The sequence below is a fragment of the Rhincodon typus genome, chromosome 3 (assembly GCF_021869965.1).
Source record: "Rhincodon typus isolate 14 chromosome 3, sRhiTyp1.1, whole genome shotgun sequence".
NCBI classification, from domain to species: Eukaryota; Metazoa; Chordata; class Chondrichthyes; order Orectolobiformes; family Rhincodontidae; genus Rhincodon; species Rhincodon typus.
Genome location: NC_063334.1, coordinates 96,371,035 through 96,394,847, shown reverse-complemented (window position 1 = coordinate 96,394,847; position 23,813 = coordinate 96,371,035). Strand labels below are relative to the sequence as shown.

The following is a 23,813-nucleotide window of genomic DNA, read 5'->3' as shown; positions in this document are numbered from 1 at the left end:
TCAACCATGATCTAGAATGGTGGAGAGATTTGAGGGACTAAATGGCTTACCCTGGCTTCTATGTTTCTATATTCAAGGTTTATTGAATCACATTACCTGGGTAAATCAATGAAGTAAAATATTAACTAACCGTCTGTAACTACCTGATAATGTGAATCGTCTGTGTTGTTTAATGTTACTGACAGTTTGCAGTTGCTTTATACTCACATCATCAGTATGTGTTAGAGAATCACAGAATCATTATGGGTATAGATGGAGGCCATTGAGCCCAACATGTTTGAATTTTAACTTAGTGCCAAACTCCTGCCTTTATCCCAGTTACCTGCATATTGTTTCTAATAAAATATCATCCAGTACCTTCTTGAACCTGCCTCCACTACACTTCCAGGTAATGCATTCCAAACCCAAAACACACATACAATGAAAAAAATTCTGTTCATCGCACATTTGTTACCTTTGCAAAACAAACTGTGCCCTCTGGTTCTCCATCCTTTCATGAAAGGGAGAAACTATTCCCAAACCATTTTGTCCAGACCCTTCATTATTTTGAAAACTTCTATCAAATCTCTCCTCAGTCTTCTCAAGGAAAACAGTCCCAACATCTCACTTTCCTCTTAGCTGGAGTGTCCCAGTACTGGCACCACCATCAAATGTTTTCAGCATTCTCTCCAATGCATACACACCCTTCGGATGGCATTATCCCGAAAACTGTACACAATACCCCAGATGAGGTCTAACCAGTGTCCTATATAAGTTCACCATTAACTCCCTGTATTTGCACTCCATGGCCCTCCCAATGAAGCATAGCATATTGTGTGCTTTTTCTTTTAGAAAAATCAGCCTCTTTTAATGTTCATTAGCATGATATACTACCAATAAAAAAATTGGAAGTGATGAATTTAGAGGGCTATGGAGTTAGGACTGGAGAATGGCACTAGCTGGGTAGCTCTTTGGGAGCTGGTACAGACACGTTGGGTCCAATGGCCTCCTTTGTACTGTAAGTGCTATGATTCTAAATTTATTGTCATTAATTTGACAAGAGGCCAGATGATTTGTGTAATGGATGTCATTACCAGTCAAAGAGATCTAAGCTAAGTGTAGAGAATCTTCATTGATCCCAAGGTACACAAGTGGTTAATCTACTAGGAAGGTATGCATGGTATTGGAGGTAAGTGTCTGAAATGTGTTGAAATGGATTGGTTGGGGATTGGCAAGCAGCACTTAATTCGATTCCAAGAAAATAAGCTCATAGATAAGAAATAAATAATAAGAAACTAAATTCTACAGCTCTTGGCCACAAAACATAACACAGGTGATGGATTCATGGGATGTTAATGGACAGCCAACTGAAACAGTCACAATATTGAGCAGTAGCAGGAGCAGCAAGAAAAGCTAACTCGATCTTGTGGTGTACAGTCATGCATGTATGGCATAAACACCAGATGGTGAAAATGAAAATATAAAACAAACATTGATTCAGTCAAGTTACTTTGTACAAATCTGCTTACCATACTATGGCAAGACAAAGTAAATACAACAGCAATGCAGAAGAGGTCAACCAAAGTGAAATCTCATTCAAGGTATAAGAGCTTCTGGGCACAAACCTCAGGACTCCGAATTCTGGCTCAGGGTTAGCAAGCAGAATAGAAATAACAACTTTATATACAGCTTGGTGAATATGTGGAATGGACTTTGTATAGAGGTAATGGAAACATTTGCAGGAGAATCAATGATCATTTTTAAAAAGAGTGGGTATTTAAAACCAATAATTTTTTTGGTGTTTGCCTAATGTCTTTTCTGGCCTTGTAGCTTCCCATGTCAGTGTAACAGTATTTATTGGAAGAAACATATTAGATTTCACAAACTGTAAAAGGAAATAAAAAATGATACACATTACCAAAATCTGGAATGAAAAATGTTTCAAAATATGAATATTAAACATTACTAGAACACACTACAACCAATTAGAAGCTATGCAAAATAAACCTAATTATATACTAAGGTACATCTGAGGCAATTGTCTATGATCAGCATCTTTAAGCTGATTAAAAGCAAAATACTGTTGATGATAGAAATCTCAAATAAAGACAAAGACAAACTGCTAGAGAAACTCAGCAGATCTGGCAGCATCTGTGGAGAAAGAAACAGAGTTAACTTTTCCAATTAATGGCTCTTCTTCGGAATTGAAAGGGGCTGGAAAATGTTTCTTTATTGCAAAAAAAAAAAAAGCTTTATTCCTAAAACAATTTATTAGTACTAAGGTTCTAAATCAGTCCTGTACAGGATAAAAAAATTGAATTTGGCATTTCTGAGCTTCGCTGCAGTTGCAAAAACAAAGACATTTCCTACTCATTGCAGGAAACTATTTACATTCATTTTGAGGCAACAAGAAGGTCTGACAACTGAACAAATCCTTATCATACTTTAGCAGAAAGACCTTAGACGGTGGTCTTCCTGCACTGCACCTTGGCAGCAGCTGCCCCAAGCTTTAGTGCATCCCTTAGCACAAGAGTCCAAGACCCTGGAATGTACCAGTCTGCAATAATCATTTGAGGTCAACTCTTTACACTGGAAGACCAGCAAGTTACGGTCAGACCAAAAAGAGTGTCTTTCACCAAGTTGATGGTCCTCCAGGCACAGGTGACAACCATCTTGGCGTGCATCACAGGAAATGGCCTTTAGACCACAGAGTCCTGCATCATGGAGCTGTTCAGGAGGAACCTCAACACTACAAGATCATTACATCTCTCTCCAGACCTTCTTTGGAAAGGCACATTGCAGAAGAAGGAGATGTGTGACAGTTTCCTCTCCACCCTGCAAAAGCGTCAAGGGCAGCATGCAGTGGCAGAGAGGGGCTCGGCGTACATGAAGGATCTGATAGATAATGCCCTTCTCATCACCAGCCAAGCTACATCGTGGTGCTTGTTGGAAGGTTCTGGTGACGAGGCATTCTGCCAAATGACTTTGATGGTCTGCTCAGCGAACCACCCAACCAGATCCATTCTATCCTTTTACTGCAGGGCCTCAAGGATGTAACATGCTGACCACATGCTGCCTGATGAACTTGTGGTCAAAGGTGTTTTCCTTTGCAAATTTTCATATGAGTGACAGATGATATGAAGTGGCCCAACTAGTTGGAGCATCCTTGGAAACGAGACCAGACCCATCCTTCACAATACTGAGGACAGGCAGAACTTTAGTACGTAGTGACACTTGGTGTTTGTGCACAGAGGATCTACACTCGGGCTGGAAGATGGCAGGAACATGTTAAATCTGATGAATACTTAGAATTACATACCTCACCCATAAGATGAAATTAAGGACAAAGGTTAAACTAAACAAAACCCTAGAAAAGTCATTGTTAACATGTTGTCATCTACTTAAACATAACTAGCCAATTCCCTGTTTTAAGGTGTCTAAGTCGATATACAACATTCCCACCATTAAATAATGCATAAAATCCAATGAATCAGAGGCACTACAACGCAGCTAATAAGTACCTATGTTAGTTTCCTTAAGCATTACAATAAGTGGATGATTGTCAGTGTTCATCATATACACAAGATTTTTTTTCTTATTATTTACAAATTTATTCTGCAGATATTAAAAAGGTAAAGTTGTCAAAGTCTTACCAGACCCTAGGGCTGCTCTTCCATTAGAGACAGAGAAACGGTGGTGGTTTAACCTGAGAGTCAATACACCTCAGTGAGGGAAAAGGATGAGAAAAAAGAAGAGTCCCTCATGGTAACATCAACACCGTTAGATCCAACATTTTCAGATTACGAACACACAATTTTATTTTTGACCAGAAGAGGCTCACAGTTGATTTTGTCTGATTTTCTTATTGCTCAATTTCCAGGTGAAACTAATAAGGTTCAGAAACCTGTTTGTACAATACTCAATGTACTTTACAACAACAATAACAACTTGTACCTGAGGAAGATAGTAAATCAGCCCAAAGCACTTCATAGGAGTAACATGAAACAAGATTTCACACCATGTCACAGACATATTGGGCACAGGGCCAAAAGCTGTGAAAAATATTGGTTAAGGAAATACTTAAGAGAGAGAAGAGACAGCACGTGAGAATGTTGAAGCGCTAGAAATGTTTAGGGAGGGAATTCCACAGGCTTGGGCCCAGGAACAAAACACAACTGCTGATGGTGAAGCAAAAGAAGTAGGAAATTGGAAGAGCACAAGGGTCTTGGAAAATTGTAGGGCTGGTTATAGAAATAGAGTGTATCAAGTCATAAGGGGATGTGAACATTAGGAACTTTTAGAACTCCCTTCCTTACAGCACTGTAGGCACACCAACATCATTTGGAATCACCAATACTTTCTCAAGGACAATTAGGGATAAGCAAGAAATGCTGACCTAGCCAGCAATGCCCACATCATGTGAAAGAGTACATTGAAAACATTGTGATTTTCCTGAACTGGGAGCCAATGAAAGCCTCTGAACACAGGGGATGGATGATCATGTCTTGTTTAGGATCTGGGTAACAGTCCTCATGGCATTAAGAAACCCATGTCTTGTGGCAGTAATGATGGCAAAACTGTCAACATTCACAGTCGTTGTTGTCCTGAAATTAACAGCAATTTCTGAGTCTGAACATATACAGTTAAACAAGAGTAGTTGTCAGTGATACAACACCTCATTGTAGGTTGCACTGCTACTGTCCTCTCAAACTGCAATCAGGTTATATTCAGTGAATTGATGAAAAATTGTCTATTTGCACAAAGAATCTCATTGCAAAGCCCTCAAGAAGGTTATGCCGAACTGAAAAAGGTGTAATTGGATTTTTAATGGCATAATATGTCCCTGATTAGTTTGTTTATTGTATCATAGCTTCTATCTAAATCCCTTGTGTGTCCGCCAGTCATTTACTTAACTGTCCGTATATTAAATTTAAAAAGAAGCATATGTTTGCTTGTGTATAAGAAAGTGCCAATGTGATTTAGTTGCTTACCTGGTTTGATAACATTGCTGTTGCTGGATGCCTAGAGATCATTTTAAAGCCATTATCGGAATTAAACTGATGTCAGGAAAGGGGAAATATTTGCCACGTAAATAGACAAATCTTTATAGACAGCTTTCTTCAGGATTACCGAATAGCCTTCCTTGAAATTCATGTTTCAAACTGCAGTGCCATGAAAAGGGTAACTGAAAAGTCCTGTTGAAGTGGAATTCATGGCCTGCTTGACCTTTTCATGTTTTGTAATCTTGAAATAAATCGACAGGCATTGACTTCTGCTGAGTTGGTCATGGTTTTTCCTGCAAAGCATCATGTGTCCAATATTCTACTGGGAAAATGGTGCAAGTGGTAGCCATAGTTACCATCAACAAACATCAATGGGACCAGCATCAGTCAAGCGCTCATTCTCTCCCAGTACTGACAACAGCTTTAGTGTCATGTCCTTGAGAATTGCATACTGACCTACCAGGGAAAAAAACAGGTGCTCAGGGCTCCATATTTAACAACTCCATCTTCCTTATTGAATGATGATAAAGAAAGGTCTTGAGGTTTGAGATTTACATACATGGAGTTGTGTCAATTGGTTTGGGAGCCCAGTCACCATGTGGACACCTTTTAAGAGCCTCATTCCTGAGATAAGGGGGCCATTTTATGAGAGGTTGGACAGCTTGGGCCTGCATCTGGTATAAGTTAGAAGTATGAGAAGTGATCTTATTGAAACAGAGTTCTGAGGGTTCTTGACAAGATGGAATGCTGAAAGGAGTTTCCACCTATGGAACAGAATAGGACTAGGGGATGCAAATTGAAAATAAGAGCTCTACCATTTAAGAGAGAGATGAGAAATCTTTGGTGTCAGATGGTCATGAAATCTGTGGAACTCTCTTTCAGTGTGTGGTGGAAGGTAGAGGCTAGAGGCAGGTGGACTAACAAAAGAAGTCGAGGCTATTAGAAAATGGGAATTTTGGACACAGTCGGATCCACCACAATCCTACTGAATAGTGGAGCAGGCTGAAGAGGCAAAATTGCCTCTTCCTGCTCTTAACTAGCATATGCATTCATATGTATATGTTTGTATGTATAGTCGTGTATTCAAATATTTCTGTATTCATATGCTCACATTGTGCCACCTCATTTAAATACTTGAATCTGCCAGTTCCAAGTATAGGCAATATGGCAGTTCCTATTTTGAGTTTAGTGGTTATAGCCCAGGTGATTGGAAGCAACACAAAGAGGCCAATCTGATGCATGAGCCACCATTGTTTCCTTGGAACAGGCATGGATACGAAACAAGAAAGAAAGTCAGAATAATGCAAGGCTTAGTCAGAACTCAAGAGAAAACAGGCAAAATTCATTGGAATAAGTAGCATGTCTGAAATGGAGCAAAATGTATGGAAAGGGGAATGGATGATAAGGGAGGCAAGAGGAGGAGCAGCAAAAGCTGAGATCTAGACTTGGAGATGAGGAAGGAAAAGTTGGAACAGAGTTGGGGTGAGGAGAGGAAGAGGGAGAACAAACAAAATCTAGGGCACAGTACCAGCTTGAATGGGAAGATTACAAGAATGTTGCCAGAGTGGAAGAGTTTAAAGGTATAGGGAGAAGCTGATTAGACTGAGGCTATTTTCCTTGGAGTGTTGAAGGCTGAAGGGTGACCTTATAATATCATTCTGGGCATGGATAGGGTAAATAGACAAGGTCTATTCCCTGGGGCGGGGGGAGTCAAAAACTGGAGGAAATAGGTTTAAGGTTAGAGGGGAAAGATTTAAAAGGCACCTAAGGGGCAACTTTTTCATGCAGAGAGTGGTGCGTGTATGGAATGAGCTGCCAGAGGACGTGATGGATGCTGGTACAATTACAACATTTAAAAGGTATCTGGATGGATATACGAACAGGAAGGGTTTAAGAGGGATATGGGCCAAATGCTGGCAAATGGGACTAGATTTATGTTGGATATCTGGTCGGCATGGACGAGTTGGACCAAAGGTTCTGTTTCTCTACTATACATCTCTTTGGCTCTATGACTCTATCTGAGCATAGGAATAAGAATAGACTATTCTGTCCAATATCCATTGTCACCTCGACTACACCTCCTCACACCCTGCTTTCTGCAAGGTTTCTGTTCCATTCTCCCAGTTTCTCCATCTCTGTCACAATGGATTGCCTCCAACATGACCTCCTTTGTCCTCGATGAGAAGGTGCCGTTGTTGGACTGCGGTGGACAAGGTTAGAAGTCACACAACACCAGGTTAGAAGTCACACAACACCAGGTTATAGTGCAACAGGTTTATTTGAAATCACAAGCTTTCAGAGCACTGTCTCTTCGTCAGGTAAAGTGCACATAGGCACAGAATTTATAGCAGAGAGATCAAAAGATCATACAAATGGTGTGACTGGAGCGTCGACAGGTTGAATAACAAGTCTCTGCAGGTGATCAAAAGTGTCAGACTGTGTGACTAAAGTGTCAACAACTGAATAACAAGTGAAGGGATTACCTATAATCTAATTAATTGAGGCAGAGAGATAATTATAAAAAATTAAAAATAAGGTGGTGCTGGAGACAAACCAAGGTGGCTGGAATAACATGATAGGTGTAAGAGTTGCATGCTGAGGGTCTAATTAAAGTAACAAGTAATCCAAAACTGTACAAACATTTAAGGTAGAGAGATCATAATTTATCCAGGTGATGGTGTCAAAACAGGACAGTAAAGGAAGATTTTACAGATACAGAACAGTATGGTGTGGTTACATTTAGCACAACATGAACACAAGATCACGGTTGAGGCTGTCCTCATGTGTACGGAACTTGGCTATCAGTCTCCGCTCGGTGATTCTGTGTTGTTGTGTATCTCAACGGCTGCCTTGGAGGACACTTACCTAAAAATCGGAGGCTGAATGCCCTTGACCGCTGAAGTGTTCCCCAACTGGAGGGAACATTCCTGTCTGACGATTGCTGTGCAGTGTCCATTCATCCATTATCATAGCATCTGCATGGTCTCACCAATATACCATGTCTCAGGGCATCCCTGCCTGCAGCTTATGAAACAGACAACATTGGCTGAGTCACATGAGTACCTGCCGTGTACGTGGTGGGTGGTGTTCCCATGTGTGATGGTAGTATCCACATTGATGACCTGGCATGTCTTGCAGAGGTTGCCATGGCAAGGTTGTGTGGTGTTGTGGTCAATGTTGTCCTAAAGGCTCAGTAGTTTGCTGCAAACAATGGTCTGTTTAAGATTTGGTGGTTGTTTGAGAGTGCGAATTGGAGATGTAGGGATGATCTTGGCAATATGTTCATCGTCATTGATGACATGTTGAAGGCTGCGGAGAACATGGTGTAGTTTCTCCGCTCTGGGGAAGTACTGGAACAAAGGGTACTCTATCGGTCATGTCCTGCATCTGTCTTCTGAGGAGGTCACTGCAATTTTTTGCTGTGGTACGTTGGAACGGACAATCGATGAGTTGAACATCATATCCTGTTCTGGTGAGGGCACCTTCATCACTTCAGCTGTTGACACTTTACTCACACAGTCTGACACTTTTGATCACCTGCAGAGACTTATTATTCAACCTGTCGACACTCCACTCACACCATTCATGAGATTTTTTTGATCTCTCTGCTATAAATTCTGTGCCTATGTGCACTTTACCTGACAAAGGGGCAGTGCTATGAAAGCTTGTGATTTCAAATAAACCTGTTGCACTATAACCTGGTATCATGTGACTTCTGACCTTGTCCTTTTTCCTCAACTAAGGTTTGCCCCCACCCTCCCACTGTGGTTGACAGGGCCCTCAGCCATATTTAACAACTCCTGCATTTCTTTCCTCACTCCTTCCTAAAACAGTATAGGGTACCCCTTGTCCTCACCTCCCAAAGGTTCATCTTCCACCACTTCCAGGAGGATGCCACCACCAAACAAATCTCTCTGTACCATCTATTGTCAGTATTCTGCAGGGATCATTCCCTCTGTAACAACCTTATTTTCCACTTAGGAACTTTACCATCCCTAAGTATCAATACTGAAATCCATAATTTCAGAGCCTAACCACATGATGTCTGCTCTCCATTTTTCGTACATTCTTTTCCCCATTACTCCCAAGGTCTTGTCTTGCTTGTGTCTGATTTACTTTGCTTTCAGTAGAGGGAACCCATTCTCTCCCTCTCACACTGTAATTTATACTAGTTTTATATCTTTTTCTCTTTCACCACATTAACAAACCCCCTGTCTTTTGCACAGGGCCTCTACACCACCTGTTCCCTTTGCCACTCTTTCTTTTCTGTCAAAAGTATAAAGAAATTTTCCAACCTTGTTCAGTTCTAAAGTACTCAAAAAAAGTGTTTTCCTCGGTTTCTCTTTTCACAGATGCTGCCAAACCTGTTGAGTTTCTCCAGCATTTTTCGTGTTTGCTGCAGATTTCCAACATCCACAGTATTTTGTTTTTGAGATTCCACAGCTCTTTGGCATAGAAAATTCCAAAAGATACACCCCAGCTCCAAATAAAAACATTTCCCTTCATTTCAGTGCTAAATGGTATCTACCTTATTTTTAAATTGTGCTACCATACTAGATTCCCCAAACAGGAGGAAACATCTTACCTGCATCTACCTCTTTAAGTATTGTGTAGGTTTTAATGAGATCATCCCTCATTTTTCAAAACTCTAAAAAATACATACCCCAATCTGCCCAATCACCTTTCATTAACCTTCACTGCACTCACTCTATCACAATTAAATCTTTGCAGAGATAAGGAGACCAAAACTGCACACAGTACTCCAGATGCGGTCAAACCAAGCTCCTATACAACTGACGCAAGACTTCACTGGTCCTGTTCTTAAATTATCTCACAATAAAGGGTAATATTTCATTAGCATTCCCAATAGCTTGCTGCACCTGCATATTAGCCTTCAGTGACTTACTGACAAAGACACCCAAGTCTGCACACCTACACTTTACTGATCAGTAAAGAAAAACTGCACATCTTTTCTCCCTGCCAAAGTGGATTACCTCATTTTTTACATCATAACCCATCTATCAAGTTTTTTTCCACGCACTAAGCTTGTCCAAATCCTCCTGGAAATGTTTTTCATCTTCCTTTTAACAGACATCTGTACTTAGCTTTGGGACATTTGTAAATTTGAAAATATTAATCCTCATGTCCAAGTCATTGATATGTATTGCAAATGGTTCAGTGCAAATCCTAATCCTTGTAGTACTCTGCTAGGAACGCAGTCTTCTAATGTGAGAATGACCCATTTATTCCTATTTCCTGTTTTTAGCATGTCAGCTAATTGTTAATCCATGCCAATAAATTACCTCCTATACCCCGTAGTCAAATTTTGCAAGCCAGCCACCTTTGAGCGACCTTATCAAAAACCTTCTGAAATTTAAACTATACTACATCCATCCACGAAGAGGCGTATGACTTTTACGAGGTTGTAGGAACAGAATATATAGCAGAATCAGGTGTGGTGGTCATCTTAATAGACTGATGAGTGGAAGGGAAATGAATAAATCTTGAGAAATGGAGAAGAATGGGCTATTGAGAAAGATTTTTGTTTTTTGACTAAGTGGGAGTTTTGTTGATTTTGGTCGAGTGAAACTCATCATAAGAGCAGGTTAGTTTTCTCAACGTATCTTACCAAACTCATCATTGTTGCTGATCCAACAGCGAGCATCACGCCCTATCTCCAATCTATCCCAACATGCACCATTCCTGGAAGAATCAACACCTCACTGAACATCCGCCATAAGACCAGCATTCTTTGCAGTTGCACTATCTTCAGAAGCCCATAGTGCACCTGAAAGTAGCAATGGGCATCTGACACCTGCTCTGCTCACGATTGATGACTGGACAAAGATGACTGACAAGGGCAAATCGGCACTGAGGTTCTACAACAAGGACTTGGAGGTCCTGGTTGATAGTATGGTGCACAGAAGGGCCATCCTCTTCCTGGAGGACAGACAGAGGAGGCTGTGCCACTTCACAATATCTGTCTGATCAGAGATTGCTACCTGTGTCAGCACCTTGTCCTGGATTTGGATGATGAAGCATCAGAGCTGAAGAAGGTCAATAACCTTTTCCATGACACCATTGCAAGTGCTACTTCACACTCTACTTCTGCTCCTGCACTCACCTCTACCCTAGGTTTCCACACTGACATGCCCTCTGTTGCATGCTGCTTCTTCCCTCACTCACCTTTATGACTGAGGACAGCAGTGTTTAGACAGATGATTGACTATTGTAGTAAATGTTTGGAAAATGACATGTTTGTTCTGCTGAAATGCACAACATTTTGTTTTTTGATTTCTAAATGCAAATGTATCAAATGTGAAATATCATAGTTCTTAAAGTTAACCAGGAAGGAATAATTTTAATGCAAAATTTTCAACTTTTGGGGTGCATTCCCCCAGACCTCCCAGGATACAATTTCCATTCCGGTTTTCATTCTTTCCAATGAAAGTGAAAGAATGTCATGCACATCAATTGTTATAAAATTTATAAAATGATGTCTTCACATGTTAATAAATGCCACTGGATTTTGCACTAGAATTTAAGCAATAAAAGCTTATGATCATTACCACTATTTGTTTTGGAGCGATATACATAGGTGTATACTCTGAACATGCTTATCAACATGTTGACCAAGATACAATAACCATGGCATAGGCTGCTCTCTCCAGTTTGCAAAAATCCTGTGATTACTACAATCTAGATTCTGAATATCTCCAGAGGCAGTTGTGAGTTGGTATTTTAACCATGCTGGCTGAGTTCAATTACCTAATTCCAGCAAGGCTAATGTGTGTTACTGTACCTTTTTTCTTTCGGATGCTCAGGCAGACTGAAGGTTCGCTGTTCTGAAACAAAGCAATATAGAAAAGTTTACAACACACAACAAATTAGAAAAATACATTTTCCTTGAAGTAACTAACTTTCATTGAACTCATGCTAATGAGGTATCTTTCAAAAGAAGCTTCTAACAAGACAACACAAAGTCTGGTTTAGACATTTGAAACTGAACATATAATTTGTATCCCCATGTTCAAACACTAGCATGCAGTCTTTTTTAAAAAAAAATACACTTTGTGGTATTTGGGGGAGCTTCATTTGTTCCAGAAAATTGTAATATTTTCTAGGTCTAGCACAAAAGCCTCAGCAGCTTGTAATCCCATGTACCTCCGACACAGTAAACCTCCCTGTTCGTGGCTCAAAAATAGTATCACAGTTTGAAAAGCACACCTTGTGTTTTAACAGCATTAGTGCAAAGTTGTACTGCGGGCCACTTCTAATAAGAATTGGACGGAGACCACAAAAATCTATTGCACCAGGCATTTGGAGAACTAAAGGGTACTTATATCTTGAGAGTCTTCAAAGCAGATGTCACTGTACTCTTCTGGGATAGACAGAAATTGTGCAAGAAGTCAAATGATCAGATTTGGAAGGATTCCGACAAACAAGAAATTTGTAACCACATTCTACTTAGAAATGCTCCCCACTGAAACATCAATCACCTAGCCTGGCTCATTCCCCAATACAATTCTAATACAGCACATTCCCAAGTTGGACTGCTCTATTTCAAGCCCACTGACTCCCACAGCTACCTAGACTACACCTCCTCTCACCCACCTTCCTGCAAGAATGCAATCTCCTACTCCCAATTCCTCTGCCTCCGCTGCGTCTGCTCCCAAGATGGGGCGTTCCACTCCCGAACATCCCAGATGTCCTCTTAGTTCAAGGACCGCAAATGCCCCCCATTCAGTGATCGAAAATACTCAACTGCATCTCTTGCGTTTCTGGCACTTCTGCCCTCACCGCAACAAAAACAAAGACAGAATCTCCCTTGTTCTCACATATCATCCCACCAACCTCCGTATCCAACATATCGTTCTCTGCCACCTACAATCCGACCCCATGACCAAAGAAATATTTTCCTCCCCACCCTTACCTGCCTTTCATAGGGACCGCTCTCTGTAACTCCCCCATCTGCTCCACACTCCCCACTAGCCCCAACACCCCCGGCACCTTTCCCTGCATCAGTAAGTGCTACATCTGCCCCTACACCACCTGCCTCACCTCCATTCGAGGAACCAAGAAAAACCTTCCACATCAAACAGATGTTCACCTGCACATCCGCCAACGTGGTCTATTGTATCCGCTGCTCCCAATGTGGCCTCCGCTACATCGGTGAGACCAAGTGGATGCTCGGAGACCGTTTTGTAGAACCACCTGCGCTCTGTTCACGATAAACACCACCACCTTCCGGTCACCAACCATTTCAACTCCCCCTCCCACTCCCTGGGTGGCATGTCCATCCTGGGCCTCCTCCAATGTCATAATAACACCACCCACAAACAGGTGGAGCAGCACCTCATATTCCACCTTGGGAGCCTACAGCCCAATGGCCCAAACATGGAATACGCCCAGTTTTAAAATCTCCCACCCCCGGCCTCATCCCACGACCAACCCTCCCTCTCATCCCCGTCTCCTTACCGGACACAACCTGTCCGTCTTCTCTCCCACCTATCCGCTCCTCCCACCTCACTGACCAATCCCCACCACTCCCTACCTGCACTCACCTATCACCATCCCACCTACCTTCCCCAGCCCCACCCCTCCTCTGTCTATTTGTTTCTGAGCTCCCTTCCCCCTCCCCCATTTCTGAAGAAGGTTCTCAACCCAAAACATCAACTTTCCTGCTCCACTGATGCTGCCTGTGCTCCTCCAGTTCCACACTGTTATCTCAGACTCCAGCATCGGCAGTTCATACTATCTCTGGGCTGTTTATAGATTGTCCTGGACATACCTAACAAACTCCGCCCCCATCCAAGCCTTCACCAACCACAACAACTCTGTTGTTTTCACATTTTTCCATAATTTTTTGAAATATCTTATCCTCTATTAACCCGTTGGCTGTTGGAATGTCTACAGTACAATCCCAGAGTGACTGCACTCTTCCTATTACTTGAACTCTACCCATATGGTCTTGCTGGATAAGCCCTCTAAGTTGTGCTCCCTTAGTATCGCTATGATATTCTTCTTAATCAGTAGTGCAACTCCCCCACCTTTTACATCCCTCTCTATCATACCAGAAACATCTAAATCCCAGAACGTTAAGCGGCCAGTCTTGTCCTTCTCTCAACCAAATCTCTAACATCTATCCTGGTATCTATCCTGCTGTTCATGCCCAGGTTTGGTCTGACTGACCCCACTCCTTAGGTATTTATCCTGCTGCTGTTGTTCACCCCCAGGTTCACTCTCCTTCGCTATATTGCTGCTGCTGTTGCTGTTTGGACTGACTTCAAACAATTTACTTTGGCTGCAAAACATCAAAATACACCCCTCTCTTAATTTTCAGCGTGTGGAGATAATGACTCAGGATTAAAGCACTTTATTTGAAAACTGACATGCATACAACTCAGAATTTGACTCCATGTTGTAAATCAGAACAAGTGAACATTTCTCCCAAACCAGCAGTCATTGCCCGCCAATCAGCTTGTTACTAAAGTCAGGCTTTTATGACAACATTAATTGCTAAACTTTCACAACTGAGACAACCTGAGTTATCATCTTTACTTCATGTACATTTCTATGAAGTGTGGGTTCATAATAACCATTGCTTCAGAAGTTCCGCTTGATCAGAATACTTTGCCATTGAGGAACTGCTGACGACTTGAAACAGTAAACTTCAGTGAACAAAAAATGTTTGTGTTAAGCAAAGATATTGAGGGCTATGGTCAAGGGTAGTTGTATGGAGTTTGGCCAGAGATCAGCCATGATCTTACTGAATGGCAGAACAGGGTCAAGCGTTTGAAAGGCCCATTCCTGTTCTATTTCCCTTTACATTTGTTCATTGCAAAATCATGTGTTCACTACCCTCATCAAAATCCCTATTAAGAACAATAGCAGTGACAATCATTCTGAACTGAAATAGTACAATATATTAAATTCTCAACATCTGCAGAAATTGAATTATCTCACTTTCAGCTTTCCACAGCAAAAGAAAACAATGCCTATGGCAGAGAACAGACAAACAGAGAACCAGCCTGCCCTGGTCATCCACATTACTCATGTCCCAAAGGCCCATGAGTGAAATCCAGTGAATACATCCTCATGAATTTCCATCATTTCACATGAGCAAGTTCAGAACGATATTTTCTATGGTTATGGAGGCACTGATCCAAGGACCATACACAGACCCATATGCATATTTCCCAGCAGCGCATCTACCAACAGAACTTCAAGTGAAGCATACTCCTCATTGCTAGTCTCCAGGTTGGCTATACAATTAAGGACAGTGAGTAGGACAATTGTGAGGGAGACCCAGTGAGACAGCCTGCAGCGTTGGACTACCAGCAGCTCCACTGGAAGAGCTGAGTGCTGCTGAGGTAAAGTAGTTGAGCACAGGGCTGCCTCAAAATAGACGTTGTCTTGGACTATTTAGAAATAAAGGTCGAAAGCTGTTTGGGCATTCAACGTGGAAGGCGGATCCCCAATGCAGGAATGATTTTGGTCATGGGCTTGACTTACAGCTTTGCAGCTCTGTGCTTGCAGGTGGAGTATTGTAAACAGACTCACTCTGCTGACCCTCTGAATTCCTACCGAAAGGCATCCCCCAAATCACTGCCAGGCTCTGAAATGGAATTATGCAACATCGAGAAAGTTCCATTGGCGGCAGAAACTGTGGCCCAAATTGGCTGCCCACCCCCATGAAATTCGTGGGAAATGCAGCTGGAGGCAGGAGAACATTGTGCAGCAATCCCAGTGGGGATTTCTGCAAGTCTCCTGGCTTTTCTGCTCCGAACAAGGAGGCTTCACAAAATAAATACGTAGAGAGTCTTGCCTCACAACCAGCTGGATCCACTATCTGGCAAGTGGGATTGGCACCTGACAGCAAGTACTGTCCCCTGCAGTTAGTGAGGGGAGGATGGGCATCGGGCAAGGATTTAGAAGGAGGCACAGATCTGACCGCAGCTGGGAGTGATGACAGCAGGAGGGTGGTTGGATCTCACAAAGATCAGGAAGGGAGTAGGGAGTGCAAGAGAGGCCTGGGACTTCCTCAGGACACTTCATGCCTCACAAGGATCCCTAAAAATAAAATTTTAAGACTTATCTCACGGTCCTCCTTTGATCCATGATCCAGCTCCCAGCAGTTTTGCTTGAAGAGGTTGCCAACACCATTTCCCAGCTCAGTTCTCACATTCAAATTGTCAATTTGATTCCAATGGTATAATTAATATCATTGGACCTGATCTGCATCTTTAAAGTATAACACCATTTCTTTCCTGCTTGAATGCTCCAAAAAGAAAGAAGACGCTAATATTGGGACACAGAGAAAGCAGCAGGGTCAGAGAGACTTCGTGAGTTACAGTATACTAACTGTATTCATCCTAACCCAACGTCAGCCAAGGAGAAGCAGTTAAAGCTGGGGCCTTGGTTTTCACTTAGCAGTTATCTGAGATCAGCTTTTTAATGGAAGATCGCATCACTCCAATACCAATTGACAGGCCAGCAATTTTTGCCATCACAGTACTTGATGGCATCTTTGTGACTGCTATATTTTTAATAGGATCTTTACAATCAGCAATAGAATAGCAAATTTTCATCACATTATAAAACATAATTTTAATAACCAACTACCATCTTCAATCAAGATGGCACCAAAGCAGTCATTGCTCCATGCTAGGTCATGATGCAATATTTCTCATGAAGGAATTTATTGTAATATAATGAAATGAACTTGCCATTCCCCTTGTTAAACTTCAGCAAGAAAACCGGAATATTTTTAATGCTTACGTAGAAAGTTAGGAGGCATGTATTCATGCCGTTTTCATGCCCCAGTATTTATCATGCTTTGGTAAGACTGCTTTTAGTTTTGGTTATCAAGGCACCAGAGTTATGTTCAAGCTCCAGAGCAATGTAGAAACATTGACAGAATGACTTCCCAGTCACAAAACTGAGTTGGGGATTAAGAGGAATTAGCTCTTAAAGATGATCCTATTGAAGAACTGTAGAGAATTATTAAAGATGTTCAGCAGTAAAAAACATAGTTTTCCTGCTCCTCTGATGCTGCTTGGCCTGCTGTGTTCATCCAGCTCTACACCTTGTTATCTCAGTCAGAATATAGTTTGAAATAAAGGAAGGCAATAGGAAAGGAGGACATAGATGCAAACAAATAAAAATGAAATGAAGATAGTTCAAACAAGAGAAATGAAAATCTGGCATAGATTTAATGGACTTCCAGATGAAGATAGCTATTCAAGAGCATATTAGATGATAGAGGTGAGGAGAAGGAATTGTTGGATAGGTGAGTTAAAATGGGATGCATGGCCTTCCTTATTTCATTCACATTGCGCTCAGCACATCGTTAAAAAACTGTACACACATGTAGTCTGAAGTGCTCAGTTTCAGTAGAACTTGCATTATCTGCCACATAGTTACAAGGAGGATTTTCAGCTTTTATTTCCGAGGGCTTTTTAAATTTTACATAAAACTAATCAAGTAATAACAAACTTCAAGCTTTACAAAACGTAACAAAGAGACAAGTTAACACCACACTGCATTCATTGGTTTTGATTTCAATTCAAGCAACATTGAATTATATATTGTCCATTTAGCAATAAGACACAGGGACATAAAAGGGTAGCAGATGCAGTTTCATGCAGAATTGTGACAGCATTATCTGATTATGAGTGGTACTTACTACTATGGTGTAGCAGAGAAACTGATTTAGATAGTGAGAGTGCTTGAAGAAGGGATCGTCCACTGCTGAAAACACCATCTACAGAGCAGGGACAGACTCATCATAATGATCAAAAGAACAACATCTAATTGGGTGTTCATTCATTGATATGCCTAAACTCTAGTTCTACAATATATCACCTAAATGTATAGCATAATGGCTAGGTAAGAGGGAACTGCAACGACAGATCATAGATGAAATTAGGATGGTTTATGCACATTTTTGCATTCCAGTATCATGTTGCCCGTTTTCTTAATATTTTAACTGCTTTATAAATAATATAGTGAATTCAATTTAATCTTTCTGGCTACCTACAAAAATTCAGATGCACCATGATATCTTATGAGGAGCGCTCACTCTGCATGGTACCGGTACTGTGAAGCAAACAAATGCAGTATATTCATCACCATGTTGAGAATGGAGATAGTCAACTCCAATATTATATAGTAAGTAAAAGAAATAAATAATAAATAACTTAGGGAACTACACATTAGAAATGTGTTTTGAGTTTTATATCTAGTAATAAGATATTACAAATCTGGATACTAAATCCCATAAATATTAAATTCAAATAATTTTTGTGCATGGTAAAGTTCTCTGATGAAGAAAGTAACTTCACTAATCAATTATTTATAGATTCTCTTTGGCCTTCGCCAATATACCTCCTGCAACATTCTGACAAACAACAAACAGCAATGTGAATCAGCTGTTAGGAGGATACCACAAAACATAAATATCCATTTTAAACCTTCTCCTTTATACTGGATAAGTTTGTATAGTAGGTGTAGGTGATGTTCCATTTAGGAATGCAAAGAACGTGGAAAACCAAGTTCAGCTTTAACAGGCAGACAGACAATCTGGGGTAGCACACTACTGTAACAGTTCATATATCCACATATCTCATTTCCCAATGTTAAGCCAAAGCCCTGTCATAAAGTGGTAAGAATATACTTTATAAAGCAAACTGCTCATTCAGGCAGTTCTATAATGTAACTGTCCAGACATGAAGGTGAATTCATACTATAGACTTAAGCATCTTTAAGCAAAATTGTTAATTGTAAGATGAGGAATCTAAAATGGTGATGCTTTGCATATGATGATACAAAGTAGATGCCATTTTTAACCAATGACATAGATTTAGTCTTTTGTTTAAACAAAATCAATATTTTATTATTCAAAGTTATTTTGCTCTTCTGTTGATACTAACCTTCATTTGGGGAATCAAACACACCAAAATCTCTTATGAATCGAGATTTGCTTTGAGACACTTTAGGAGAGGAAAGGGAGTATGATCTCAGCCGAATTCCAGTATCTTCAGACTCCTTTAAAGAACAAATAGAAACTGTATCAAATGTTATATTCTAGAGTAAACACAGGACATTTTTTATTTCAGGTGTAAATATAATCAACTACCTTTCATTTTCACCAATGGAACGAGACAATTTTCTTGACAATGTACAAAAGGTATGACAGAAGCTATTTTAAGCACTATTTAACATCAATAATTCACAAAGAGAAAGCATGCCTTTTTTTTTGAAGCAAACAAAAGTATTCAATCTACAAATTCATAAAGTTGCAGAGGGGTGAGCAAAGTCCGAGGTCTTGAAGTTTAGAAAGGAGTTTGGCTGGAATTATTGGGTTATGTTGAGGTTGTACAGAACATTGGTGAGGCCTTTTTTGGAGTAGTGTGTGCAGTTCTGGTCACCCTGCTATAGGAAGGATATTATTAAGCTGGAGAGGGCTCAGAAAAGATTTACCAGGATGTTACCAGTAATAGACTGGAAAGATTGGGATTTTTTTTCACTGGAGGATTGGAGGTTGAGGGGTGACCGTTCGGTGGTCTATAAAATCATGAGAGGCAAAGATAAGGGTTTATTCCCAGGGTGGGGGAGTTCAAGACTAAGGGGCATAGTTTTAAGGTGAGAGGAGAAAGATTTATAAATGAGGGACACTTTTTTTTTTAAAACAGAGAGTGGTTCGTGTGAGGAAATGAACTGCCAGAGAAGTGGTGAATGCTGGTACATTTGAATGAGGTCACGAATAGGAAAAGTTTGGAGGAATATGGGCCAAGTGCAGGCAGGTGGGACTAGTTTAGTTTGGGAACCTGGTCAGCATGGACTAGTTGGACTGAAGAGTCTGTTTCCATGCTGTATGATTATATGACTACGACTAAGAAACAATGATGTATTTTCAAGTCAGGATGGTTTGTAGTCTGGATGGAAATTTGTATGTAGTGGTGTCCCATACATCTGCTGACTACCTAGATGGCAGAGGTTGTTGATTTGTAAAGTGCTGTCAAAGCAGACTCGGTAAATTTCTGCATTGCAACTTTTAGATGATACACACTGCTGTCACTGTGCATCAGTGGTGAGACAAGTGAATAATTAATGTGGTGTGTGAAGTACCAATCAAGTGGGCTGTTTTGTCTTGGATGTTGTCAAACCTCTTCAGTATTGATACCACATTCGTCTGACCAAATGGGGAGCTCTGAAGGACTTGGGTGTACTTATACAAAAAACACAGAGTATGCAGATAAAGCAAGCAATTAGATAGGAAAGGCATGTTGGCTTTAATTACAGGGCTTTAAAGTACAGGAATAAAGACATTAAGTAATAATTGTACTTGGTTTTGATGAGAGAACTCATGGAATTATGCAAAAATTTTTAACTCCCTAAATATGGAGATGATATACTTGCATCGGAGTCTATACAAAAAAAGGCTGATTAGGTTGGTGTCTTGGGTGAGAGAGTTGTTCTATGATGAGAGGTTGCGTAAATTGGACTTTCTGTCTCTGAATTTTAGATTGAAAGGTGATCTTTTGAGACATACAAGGTTGTGAAATGGTTTGATAGCATAGACAACCAGCATTCAAACTACAGGGGACAGCGGGAAATTTCACGCCAGAAACCCTCAAAATTCCCAGGCAAATTTAATCATGGAGGAGGTGACCAGTGAGAAAATGTTATCCATTACATGAAAGCCTAAGTATCTGCTCATTCAATCACAGACTGTTTCTGGTCCATCCTTATTGCTGAAAGGTTCATTATAAGGAGGGTTACATGTTTTGCAGCTGAATTTTTTCAATTATATCATGACTTTTAAGGGCCAAGATCCAGCATCTTTTTTTTGAAAATTACAATTCTAAGATTCTTTCCTTTGACTGTTGAATAAATTTAATGCCAGATGGAATGGTCTGAACAATAGTTTTGTAATCTGTTAGTTACCATCTTGCAAAACATAATAAAGTCAAACATATGTGCATATAAAACATTTCTGTGTCAAATAGAGCTTCCTGTTTTGATCAACTATCTAATTTTAAATTTCTGATTGATTTCATGTGTTACATCCTTCTAGAAATAAATCAGCATTATTTAGCCTTAAGAGCTTTAGCTGAAGTTGCCAATAGCATGTTGTTGCATTGCCAGCTGGAATAGAGACAATGTTCCATTGGGATATCAGCTTTTAAATTTGCCCAGATTACACAATTGCATTGGTTTTCCACCTAACTACTAAAGTCTGCTCTAGTACCTTTGGCAACAAGCTGTTGGATGAAGACCTTGATTCAGATTCCTTGATGTTTATCTCAGTTTCCTGGTGAATCTCAAAAGAATCCAGTTCATCTCCACTGCTGGCAAATAATGCAACAGAATTTGGAGATTTTGGAGTGCATGAGCCCTGAGACCTGTCTGAAACCTCTTCTCCTTCGCTGTCTGCATCAATGCCATCAAAGCTGAACCTGCAAAAACAAATTAGTGAAAGGGTGTCTACAAACAAATTAATATTGCAAAAATAAGTATGTTTCCTTACTAATTCACTTATAATATTGATACCAATCCAAGGAGGTGTTTGGTAATTATGATCAATATATACCTAGAGAACAGCTTTGCCCTTTCATCCCATGCAACCTTAGGCTAGTACCATTTCTAACAACTCAGCAAATGTGACCATTGGAATACATTTTGGAAAATGCAAAATCAATTTTTAATCATTTTCATTTGATATTTTGCCTGGGTTAATGAATTTTATTTAATAATTCTCCAACTTAAGGACAGCCTAAGCAAATAAAATGCTCTTATGTTGGAATAGTTGTTGATTTTTCAATTTTGGTTTGGAGCCATGAACTGGAAGTTGTTGCTTAAGAATGACTTGCTGTTTTTGAAACCTTTTTACTTATGGCAAACAAAAAAAAATCAAACAAGCTTTGTTTGTTTGTCAGGCCAAGGATTGAAGTTGATTGCCGACTGAGTCATGATTAAAAGAGTTCGACAGACACAGTGACACCAGATAGAGCATTGTTTTTAACAGATAGCAGAACTTGGCTACTAATGATTCAGTACCTTGGAACTGGTTCTGGCAAGTCTGGAAGAGATCCTATGGTCAAGCAGATGACAGATGTTGAATGGTAATCAAGGCCTCAAGAAAAGTCAGTGTCTATCAGGGTGGAACTATGTTGTTGGAGGAGATGGGTTACTGACAAGACAGCATAAAGATTTGAAAGCTCGCTGTCTAATCTGCTACATCAATGTTTGGAAGCCCAAATAGGAGAAAGCTGAGTTAGAATCACTGAGGCCTAAGTGAACTGTCAGGTACCCTGTGAAAGTGGTCAGGCAGCCTTGGGAATTGTGTATAAAAAGTTGCATGAACTCATTGGATATATCAAAGCTGTCAATCAACAGTCATGATGTCAAAGAATTGTGAAAACTCATTGAATGCTCAAGGATCATGACAGATGACTAGTGGCTAGTGGGACAGTGGCTCAGTGGTTAGCACTGCTGCCTCAACACCAAGGACCCAGGTTCAATTCCAATCTTGGGTGACTGTCCATGTGAAGTTTGCATGTTCCCCCCATATTTACGTGGGTTTCCACTGGGTGCCCTGGTTTGGGTGATACGGTGGCTCAGTGGTTAACACTGCTGCCTCACAGCACCAGGGACCCAGGTTCGATTCCACCCTTGGGTGACTGTCTGTGTGGAGTTTGCACATTCTCCCTGTGTCTGGGTTTCCTCACACAGTCTAAAGATGTGCAGGGTGGGTGGATTGGCCATGCTAAATTGCCCGTAGTGTCTAGGGATGTTTAGGTTTAGACATGGGGAATTAGAGGGGTAGGGGAATGAGTCAGGGTGGGATGCTCTTCAGAGGGGCAGTGTGGACTTGTTGGGCCAAATGACCTGTTTCCACACTGTAGAGATTCTATGACAGCTTTTTAAAAAAACTCCAAGCTTGCTATTTCACTTTATCAGTTGACATAAGCATGACGGCTGTTATTATAGGTTTTAACCTGTTATTACAGGTTAGTTTGAAAGCAATCATACAATATATCAATATCATAATGAGCTTCTGGTTTCTATTTTTCGTGTTGTTAGTCTATTGGATTTGGTATTTATTATCAAACTGTTTATATATTTGTTTTCATCAGAGATTAGTTTGAAGGAATTTCAATCTATTGGTTATTTTTGATCAATTAAAGTTTATTTTATAAAAAATGCTAATGTGTTCAATAAACACAACTATAATTTTATATCAGCATGTGGCCTGAAGTTTGGCCATGGCGGTAGTTAGGACACACCGTAGCCCAGCCTTACTATGCATTCTAGTTTGAGAGCCAGGGCATCCATTGGAGTGTTAAAACAGTCAAAACACTGTTTAACAGCTTCAGCTCTGCATGATGCTCATTTATAAGTTTAAGATGTTTCAAGTTCTGGCAGTTTCTGCTTTAAATACTTTAAAGGGTCTGGATGATTACCACTCCTATTGACATGTAGTAAATGGAAAGTAATGAATGAATGACTGCTTATTTAAAAAAACCTTTTAAACATCATCATTTTCATTGTTACAAACAGCACATAGTGGGCAAATGACATGGAAATGCAGTTGCTTCGCATGGGGGAGCATTAGGAGACATGGGTTGTAGATGGGGAAATTAGAATGGCAGCAGTACGAGGGAGGTGTTTTGACAATGTTATTTTGAATTTATCTCCTAAGCATTTCCTTCTGCAGTTTATGGATCACATCTGAAGTGCTATGAACCATGAGGCATTTAAAAACTGGTCCAAATCCATGAAAAAATATGGAGGATCAGGACCTAGCTTCAAAATTGCCATTCC

At 40.4% G+C, this 23,813-nt stretch overlaps 1 protein-coding gene across 2 annotated transcripts in view; it reads right to left on the bottom strand.

Annotated features, from left to right (window-relative positions):
- arhgef28a (Rho guanine nucleotide exchange factor (GEF) 28a) overlaps positions 1 to 23,813 on the bottom strand; it is a 380,773-nt gene that overhangs the window by 165,765 nt on the left and 191,195 nt on the right. For both annotated transcript variants that reach the window (XM_048621117.1, XM_048621120.1), the window contains 3 exons: positions 21,238 to 21,445; positions 18,917 to 19,031; positions 11,785 to 11,827 (listed from right to left, as the gene is read on the bottom strand). In XM_048621117.1, coding sequence (XP_048477074.1) covers positions 11,785 to 11,827; positions 18,917 to 19,031; positions 21,238 to 21,445 — 366 coding nt within the window. The remainder of the gene's footprint in view (positions 1 to 11,784; positions 11,828 to 18,916; positions 19,032 to 21,237; positions 21,446 to 23,813) is intronic.